The sequence below is a fragment of the Babylonia areolata genome, chromosome 14, assembly GCF_041734735.1.
Source record: "Babylonia areolata isolate BAREFJ2019XMU chromosome 14, ASM4173473v1, whole genome shotgun sequence".
In the NCBI taxonomy this organism is placed as follows: domain Eukaryota; kingdom Metazoa; phylum Mollusca; class Gastropoda; order Neogastropoda; family Buccinidae; genus Babylonia; species Babylonia areolata.
The window spans coordinates 27185376-27194863 of NC_134889.1; the positions used below are offsets into that span (position 1 = coordinate 27185376).

General features: G+C 42.4%; 1 protein-coding gene across 1 annotated transcript in view; it reads left to right on the forward strand.

Moving 5' to 3' along the window:
- Positions 1 to 6503, forward strand: part of LOC143289567 (uncharacterized) — a 50053-nt gene extending 43550 nt beyond the window's left edge. The window contains exons 15-17 of the mRNA XM_076598585.1: positions 934 to 1078; positions 3894 to 3977; positions 6105 to 6503. Of these exons, the coding sequence (XP_076454700.1) occupies positions 934 to 1078; positions 3894 to 3977; positions 6105 to 6248 (373 nt within the window). The 3' untranslated portion in view covers positions 6249 to 6503. The remainder of the gene's footprint in view (positions 1 to 933; positions 1079 to 3893; positions 3978 to 6104) is intronic.
- Positions 6504 to 9488: the final 2985 nt, after the last annotated feature.

The window sequence follows — 9488 nt, forward strand, 5'->3', positions numbered from 1 at the left end:
TGTTTTGGTTGCTTCCATAGACAGGTAATGGCGAATAGCACTAATTCTTTGCAACTCAAGATAAGCTGATTAAGTGTGTGTGTGTGTGTGTGTATGTATGTGTGTTTGTGTATTTGCGTATTTGTGTATGTGTGTATTTGTGTGTGAGACGCAGATAGCATTAAGGTGTTGTTCCATATCTTTGTGTGCTATTACAGCTGTGTTCTGTGTTGGGGGGTGTGTGTGTGCATGCATGTATGTATGTGTATGCATTTGTGTGTATGCATATATATGTGTGTGTGCATGTGTATGTAGGACAGTATGCATTTCAAAATTTTATAAAGCTGAGAAATGTGAATGTGTCTTGAGAATGAGGGGAGGTAACAAAGCCACATTACAGATATACCATGCATTGGTTATACTCTGTGTTCAGCACACGAGTGTTGTTGACACAGTTCATTCATTACTCGTCGTTCTGTTCCATGTCTTCTGCTGTTTGTAATCCTCCACGCCCCAAAAGGGGGTGAAAGAAAATCACATGTTCTTCTTCGTTCGTGGGCTGGAACTCCCACGGTCACTTGCATGTACACGAGTGGGCTCTTATATGTATGACTGTTTTTACCCTGCCATGTGGGCAGCCATACTCCGTTTTGGGGGATGTGCATGCTGGGTATGTTCTTGTTTCCATAACCCACCAAATGCTGACATGGATCACGGGATCTCTAGCATGCGTATTTGATCTTCTGCTTGCGTATGCATATGAAGGGGGTTCAGGCACAAGCAGGTCTGCACATATGTTGACCTGGGAGATGAGAAAAAAATCTCCACCCTTTACCCACCAGGCGCTGTTAGAAATCGAGATTCGAACGCAGGACCCTCAAATTCAAAGTCCAGCGCTTTAACCATTTGGCTCTTGCACCTGTCAAATTGCACGTTAACTCTTTGACTTTGCAGACGTTATGGGCTGTCGTTCCACAACCCCCACGTGACGGAGTGGTTCAACCGGCTGATCCCCATGCAGGTGGCCGAGCGGGAGAAGTGTCGTCTGATGCTGTACGTCATCACCTCCACCACACGCTCCCTGTCCGCCATGATTGAGGTACCTACCTGACTGTGTGCACTGCTGTGGAGGTTAGAGGAAGGTGGCAGAATGGTTAAGGCGTTTATCATTGGCACTTATCGTTGGCATAATGATTAAGGTGCGTATCATTGGCACTTATCGTTGGCAGAATGGTTAAGGTGCGTATCATTGGCACTTATCGTTGGCATAATGATTAAGGTGCGTATCATTGGCACTTATCGTTGGCATAATGATTAAGGTGCGTATCATTGGCACTTATCGTTTTGGCATAATGATTAAGGTGCATATCATTGGCACTTATCGTTTTGGCATAATGATTAAGGTGCGTATCATTGGCACTTATCGTTGGCATAATGGTTAAGGCGCGTATCATTGGCACTTATCGTTGGCAGAATGATTAAGGTGCGTATCATTGGCACTTATCGTTGGCATAATGGTTAAGGCGCGTATCATTGGCACTTATCGTTTTGGCATAATGATTAAGGTGCATATCATTGGCACTTATCGTTGGCATAATGATTAAGGCGCTTATCATTGGCACTTATCGTTGGCAGAATGGTTAAGGCGCTTATTGGCACTTATCGTTGGCATAATGATTAAGGTGCGTATCATTGGCACTTATCGTTGGCAGAATGATTAAGGTGCCTATCATTAGCAGAATAGTTAAGGTGCGTATCATTGGCACTTATCGTTGGCATAATGATTAAGGTGCGTATCATTGGCACTTATCGTTGGCATAATGATTAAGGTGCGTATCATTGGCACTTATCGTTGGCATAATGATTAAGGTGCGTATCATTGGCACTTATCGTTGGCATAATGGTTAAGGCGCGTATCATTGGCACTTATCGTTGGCATAATGATTAAGGTGCGTATCATTGGCACTTATCGTTGGCATAATGATTAAGGTGCGTATCATTGGCAGAATAGTTAAGGTGCTTATTGTTGGCAGAATGGTTAAGGCGCTTACTGTTGGTAGAATGTTTTTGTTGCATATCATGATGGTTAACCCTTTCGCTGCCAGGAAAATAAGATTTACGTGAAATCTATTTGCCAGGGTTTTTTTTCCACAAAAAAGGGTATAAATTTTCAAAAAATTCTGTGCTCTTTGTTATTGGAGAAAGACCCATAAAAGTATATATTTTCTGAAAGGTAAATGAATAAAGAATACAAAACACATGATGTTTTCCTGTTTTATATATTTTTAGTGACATGCTGTTTTGAAATCAGTGTTTTGTTTTTTTGTCAAATTTTCAACTTGTTCATTACAAACATTAGTCAGGTAATTTGCACTAAAATATCATATTTTCTGGACAAATGGATATCTGCACACACAAGATTATACTAGAACAATCACAATAAAAAAAATAATAGATAAATAAAAAGAGATAGATACACAACGCATTGTGACATTTCCAAGTGATAATATGGATGTGAGGCCACACCCCCTCAGTCTCCACCCCCCTCCTCCTCACCCCTCTCACATAGTCACTTTATCCAGTTCTCATCACACCATGTTGGCTGAGTGCCAAGAAAATCACTCACACTGTGTCCTGCTAATAATTTGGTCACTTTCTGTCATCTGCTACAGCTGTTAAGCTGGCATCACTCACTGGTAGTTGTATCTTGGCCACTCTCTTGATTGCTCCCTTTATTTTCTAACAGATCGTCCTATAAATGTTCATCACTATCTTCTCCTTCAAATGTACGCTTCAATTCTTTCTGGGCATCAGCTAAAGAAAGCAATCTTGGTTGATTTAGTTCCCCACGATCGCATGTCTTAAGCACAGCGTCAGTCCGACATTTTGTTGAGCGAGCGAGGAGAGGAGCCAGGGAAACACTGGGAGAGTAACCCAACCAAAACGTTCAAATAAATGACTGCCTCATGACGTAGATGGTGTTTCCAGCTATGAATAAAATCTAGAAAGATTCCCCAAACTAAAGCTACTGGTATTTTTGTCAACGAACTGAATGCAAACCAGGGAAAAGTCAGAATATTTCGATGACAAGTTACCTTGTCATTGTGGCAGCGAAGCGTATATGCTTGCGATGACGATAGGCAGCCTAGGGGTTAAGGTGCTTATGATTGACAGAATGGTTAAGGTGTTTATGATTGACAGAATGGTTAAGGTGTTTATGATTGACAGAATGGTTAAGGTGTTTATGATTGACAGAATAGTTAAGGTGTTTATCTGCCAATGCAGTGTCTGTGAAGGTCTGGGTTTGAATCCCAGTCTCGCCCTTGCTCCTAAGTTTGACTGGAAAATCAAACTGAACGTCTAGTCATTTGGATGAGACAATAAAGCAAGGCCCTGTGTGCAGCACACACTGGTAAAGAACCCATGGACGGGCGCAATAGCCGAGTGGTTAAAGCGTTGGACTTTCAATCTGAGGGTCCCGGGTTCAAATCTCGGTGACGGCGCCTGGTGGGTAAAGGGTGGAGATTTTTCTGATCTCCCAGGCCAACATATGTGCAGACCTGCTAGTGCCTGAACCCCCTTCGTGTGTATATGCAAGCAGAAGATCAAATACGCACGTTAAAGATCCTGTAATCCATGTCAGCGTTCGGTGGGTTATGGAAACAAGAACATACTCAACATGCACAGCCCCCCAAAATGGAGTATGGCTGCCTACATGGCAGGGGGAAAACAGCCATAGACGTAAAAGCCCACTCGTGTACATATGAGTGACCTTGGGAGTTACAGCCCACGATCGAAAAAGAAGAAGTATGTCTGTCATAATGTAAAATTTTAATGAACAGGCTGGAAAAACAACAACTAACCAACAACATAATGAAACTGAAAGTCTGAGTGTGTGTGTGTGACTGTTGCAGGCAGCGTACTACATAGGGCTGGGCTGTCGTGTGGTTCTGTGCCTTCAGATGCTGCCCGAGGACGTCGTCATTGGAGGAGAACAGGTGAGGTTTTTTTTCTTTCTTTCTGTGTTTTTTGTTTAAAAACGTGTTTTAAAACTTTTTTTTTGGGGGGGGGGGGGGGGGGGGTAGAAAAAGTGCATGTATGTGTATTTGTTTTTCGCTTGTGTGTGTTTGTGTATGTAATTACATTTGTCGCTTATTGTGGGTGTGTGTGTGTGTACGTGTGTGTATGTGCATTTGTGTGTGTATGTGTGTTTGCACGTCAGAGAGAATGTGCACACTGCCAAGCCAGCATGAGAAAAGATGAGTCTTCGTTAGTCAAGGTTGTCCTTGTTTCCCCCCTCACCCCCCTCACCCCCACCATTTCTCTATGTAGGTCACTGTGTAGTTGAATGGTCTTTGTATTGTTTTTTTGTTTGTTTTTTATTCACTCCATTGTACAGTTGTGTTTTTTTTTCCAGGGATAGTTTCTAGACACAGCATTTAAAAGCGCTTCATAAATGTACCAATATTGATAGTATCATTATCATTGTAACTATTATTATTTCAAAGCCTGGCTTTTATCAGAGATTGAATGGTTTCAAAACTGCTGCAATATCTCCACTGGCTCCCTGTCTCACACAGAATAAAGTACAAGATCAGCACTCTATGTTATAAATGTATTCACAAATCTGCCCCTTCCTATCTCTGTGGCTGCCTTCACCTCTACATTCCATCTTGCTCACTATGATCAGCTTCGGATCCACTCTGTTTATGCATACCCAGATTCAAACACTCAACTGTTGGCTGCCATTCTTTCTCTGTCTCTGGACCTTGCATTTGGAATGAACTTCCTCTTTCGCTTCGTCAAGTCTCCACACTCAGCTCTTTCAAGTCTGGCCTTAAAACCCACCTCTTCCCAAAATAGCCTGCCTTCCCTGCCTCTTCCTTGTCTTCAGTTTCTCCAGGTTTAGAGTTATGCATGCGTGTGAATGACTTGTGCAAAAGCGCTTTGATTTGTCTCTGCACAAGATTCAGCGCTATATAAATACCATTATTATTATTATTGTTATTATTCTCCACTGCAATGGAAATTTATTTACAGCTTAGTTTTTGTGAAGGACTGTGACTGTCTAAAGAGGCAAGATTTCACTGGTTCTTCGTGCTGCAGCCTTGGGAGGTTAGTTGGCCTTTGGGAACCATCCCAGTGCCAACCGTCCTGAAACCCTCTTGGCCGAGAGAGTGGGGATGTAACTTGGGCAAGACTCTCACCACTATTATAAAAAATTCTAGCCCAGACAGTCGGGACAGCAGTTGCCTCCTCTGCTGTCCTGATGGTCTTGGTCAGACATGACTGACTATCATAGCCAAGTGGTTAAAGCTTTGGATTTTCAGTCTGAGGGTCCCAGATTCCAATCTCGTTAATAGCAAGTCAAAGATCCTGTAATCCATGTCAGCATTTGGTAGGTTATCGAAACAAGAACATACCCAGCATGCATACCCCCAAAAACGGACTAAGTCTGCCTACATGGCAGGGTAAATAAACTAAACGTTCATACATGTAAAATGTTAAATGTCTGTCTGAGTGTGTACATGTGCATGCCTGAAATCAGATCCGATGACACAGGAAACAAATGATGAGCGCCCCATGGCAGCCGTCAGTTGGCTCTACCCAGGTTGACAGCCTGTTATGCAAATGACCCCATGTTTGTAAAGCACTTAGAGCTTGGTCTCCAACCAAGGATAGGCGCTACATAAGTATCCTTATTATTCATTCATTCTTATTCTTCTTCTTCATGAGCTGCAACTCCCACATTCACTCGTATGTACACGAGTGGGCTTGTGGGCTTTTACATGTTTGACAGTTTTTACCCTGCCTTGTAGGCAGCCATCCTCCGTTTTTGGGAGTGTGCATGCAGGGTATGTTCTTGTTTCCATAACGCACTGAAAGCTGACATGGATTACAGGATCTTTAACATGCATATTTGATATTCTGCTTGCATATACACACGAAGGGGGTTCAGGCACAAGCAAATCTGCACATATCTTGACCTGGGAGATCAGAAAAATCTCCACCCTTTACCCACCAGAGATTCAAACCCGGGACCCTCAGATTGAAAGTCCAACGCTTCAGTGACTCAGCTATTGTGTCAGTCAGTCATTCATTATTGCTGTTATTGTTACGTTCAGTTGACAGACACGGCGCTCAAGGACTACAACCGGGGGAGGGCGTACCTCAGCGACATGGCCAGTCGGGAAGGGGTGCCGCAGTTCGAAGACGTGGCTGAAGCAGTGGAGTGTGCCATCAAGATGGTCACCGACTTGGCCACCTAACCCCTAACCCCTGACCCCTGACCCTGGACCCAACACAGCAAACCGTGGGAACAGTGACGGTCTTTGTTTGTTGTTGTTGTTGTTGTTGTTTTTATCCAGGCATGGTGATAGAGCTTGTTGCCTTCCTTCGGCAGATTTCTTCTTCCTGCCATTGCAGACAGCTGTGCATCAGAGGACAGGATTGTTGTCCACAGTGGTGGCGGTGACGCTCTATGCTGTTTGAAGTTGGCTTTTTTGTTTGTTTTTTTTTGGCAATATTTACACAAGGGCAAAGCTGCATATCTCAGAAATTCTTCTTTGGAAGATTCTTTTTTCTTTAAAAAAGAAAACAAACAAACCTGGGTCGCTTTTTTAGTGGGTGGGGGAAGGGGGCACAGTTGGAGGCGGAGGAGGATGGGAGGGGGGGGTACGAAGAGAAGGTTGCGGAGAAAGTGGGTACACAGAGTGTGGTGATGTGAAACAACGTCGTTGTCGGCCAGGAAGAGGGCAAGACTGCAGGTTTTAGACCAGTTCCAGGCCAGACATTCTCTGCATTCCATACTATCTGTCATTTGTGGAATCTGCATGAGTGTCGGGGATGGGGCGCGGGGGTTGAAACAGTATTGTCATGTTTTGGCATTCAAGACGTACTCGAGTCCACTTGACACTGAGAAATATGAATGAACGATGTAGATTTACATGGGTCATGCAACTAACTGGCCAGGAAGATGTTTGTTGTTGGTGAAGTGTTGTGTGAGATCTCAGAAACGGGTTTGTTGGGTTTGTCCCGTGCTTTGTTTTCATTCCATTGGCAGGTGCTGGAACAGCGTCGTGCCATTGCGGTGATCGCCGTGCAACTTTTACACTCTGTGCATGTGGACACACACCTACATTCACACTACATTCTTACACATGTGTTCATATAAATTGATAAGGTCTGATGATGGTCAGGATATTGGGGTTTTTTTTGAGGGGGTTGGGTTGTTTTTTTTTGACACTGTTGTGATTCGTTTTTCCCTTTTGCAAGATGGTTCTTTACTGTACAAGTAGTTCCCTGTAAAAAGATGAATGGAAATGGCCCAACGTGTCACCCTCGGCATCCCTTAAAATGTTTCGCACACACACACACACAAAAATAAAAACCCCTAAAAGATCACTAACAGCCAGTTAATAAACAACAGAAGCGGGAACACACACACACACATGATAGTTTTACTGGATTTTACAGACTAAAAGACAGTACTGTTTTTTTCCTCTCAGCTTCAACCCATGCACCTGAAACATTGTGTACATGGAAAAAAAAATTTTTTTTTTAAATGTTCGGTTAAAATCTCTGGAAACACTTTCCTTGGCTCAGAATTGCACCGTGGTTGACCTATTAGGCTTTGAAGTATAACATTTGTGATGGTGAAAACAATGGAAATTTCCGTCGGCTGCTGCTTCAGACTACACCTCATTATCGGAAGCGCCTTACAGTCAGTAAAATTTGGTGACTGTTTTTTGGGGTTTTTTTGTTTTTTTTTCTTTTTTTCCTGCAGACTCTTTGTTGATCCATCTTTTGTACAGGGTTTGTTTGTACGGTCAGGAGCTTGTGGACAAAAGGAGTAGAGAAACAAATGTGAAGACATCAGCGGAATTATGACGAATTTGCACTCATGTCTGATGAGTGTTTGGCAAAAAAAAAGTCCTGCTGACTCCCTCTCTCTCTTTTTCTTACTGTCTCTCTCTCTCTCTGTCTCTGTCTCTCTCTCTGTCTCCTCTCTCTCTCTCTCTGTCTCCTCTCTCTCACTCTCTCTCTAACTCTCTTTTTCTTATTGTCTCTCTCTCTCTCTGTCTCTCTCTCTCTCTGTCTCCTCTCTCTCTCTCTCTCTCTCTCTCTCTGTCTCTCTCTCTCTTGCATGGCCACTTGTATGCAACAGGCATTCATCCTACTACACCCAGCTGTCTGAACCATGTGACGTTTCTATTTTTACTTTCAAAGACACATTTGCAGTGTCTTTGGGAGACATATCTGCAATATTTGCTGCTTTTCAGCCTCGGTGCCTCATGGTTTTTTTTTATTATACTTTTTTTTTTTTTCATCTTGCTAGCAAGACCCTAAAATTGTATCTTTGCATACAAGTTGTGTATTTCTATGTGTGTCTCATTTTTATGTTAATGTATTTATTAGTTTGTATCTGTGTGTTTCTGTGTATGTGTCATTTTTATTTTACTGTATTTATTAGTTTGTATCTGTGTGTTTCTCTGTATGTGTCATTTTTGTCTTGATGTATTTGTTAATTTGTGTATTTCAGTGTATGTGTCATTTCTATTGTAATGTATTTGTTAATTTGTATATTTCTATGTATGTGTCATTTATATTTGAATGTATTTATTAGTTTGTGTATTTCTGTGTATGTGTCATTAATGTTGTAATGTATTCATCAGTTTGTTTGTTGTTGTTTAATTTGTTTCATGTTTTATTCTTGTGATGACGCTCAGCGCCGCCTTTGTCTTGTTACATGAATGTTTTATTCAAACCTAGGGTGTGCTCTCCAGGTCTGTCCAGTGTGTTGGGGTTATGTGTTGGTCAGGCATCTGTTCCTTGTCTTTCTTTTTTTTTTCTTTTTTCTTTTTTTTTAAATTATTTTTTTAATCAGATGTGTACAGTGTATGGCTCAGTCCTGCATGCTTTGACACCACCTTAAAGCCGAAATGGTTGTACTGTATCCAGGGTTCGAATTTAGCGGGTGCCCGGGTGCACATGCTACGAAAAGTTGACTCGGGCATGCAAAATTCCTGTCAAGAGTGCCCAGTTTTGGCACTCAAAAATTGATAGAGGCGAAAGAAAATTAATTAAAAGACACACCAAGAAAGCAAGCTCGAACACGATCAATCGGAAATGTAAAGTGTCGTCTGCTGCAGCTCGCTTCATGGAGCAGCATCTTCGCTCATGTGCGACCGGATGTTGACGTTCATGGCACGTCAGCGACAAACGATGTTTCCCATCTTCAGTGTTAAAAGAAAGGCTCCCAAAACAGAGACAAAAGCTCAGGATGACAAAAAGAATAAACAGCAGGAGTACGAATCAAAGCCCCAGTATACAACGAAGCCTGGCAGAAAGACTCTCCATGGTACATTTTATTTCATTTTATTATGCTGGCACACAAAACCACAATTGGGCACTCAAATGTTTTGTCCAGAGTGCCCGACTGGCACTCAAAAAAAAAAAAAAGATTAGAATTTGAATCCTGGTATCTGTCTTAAAGCGCATGGGTCTGA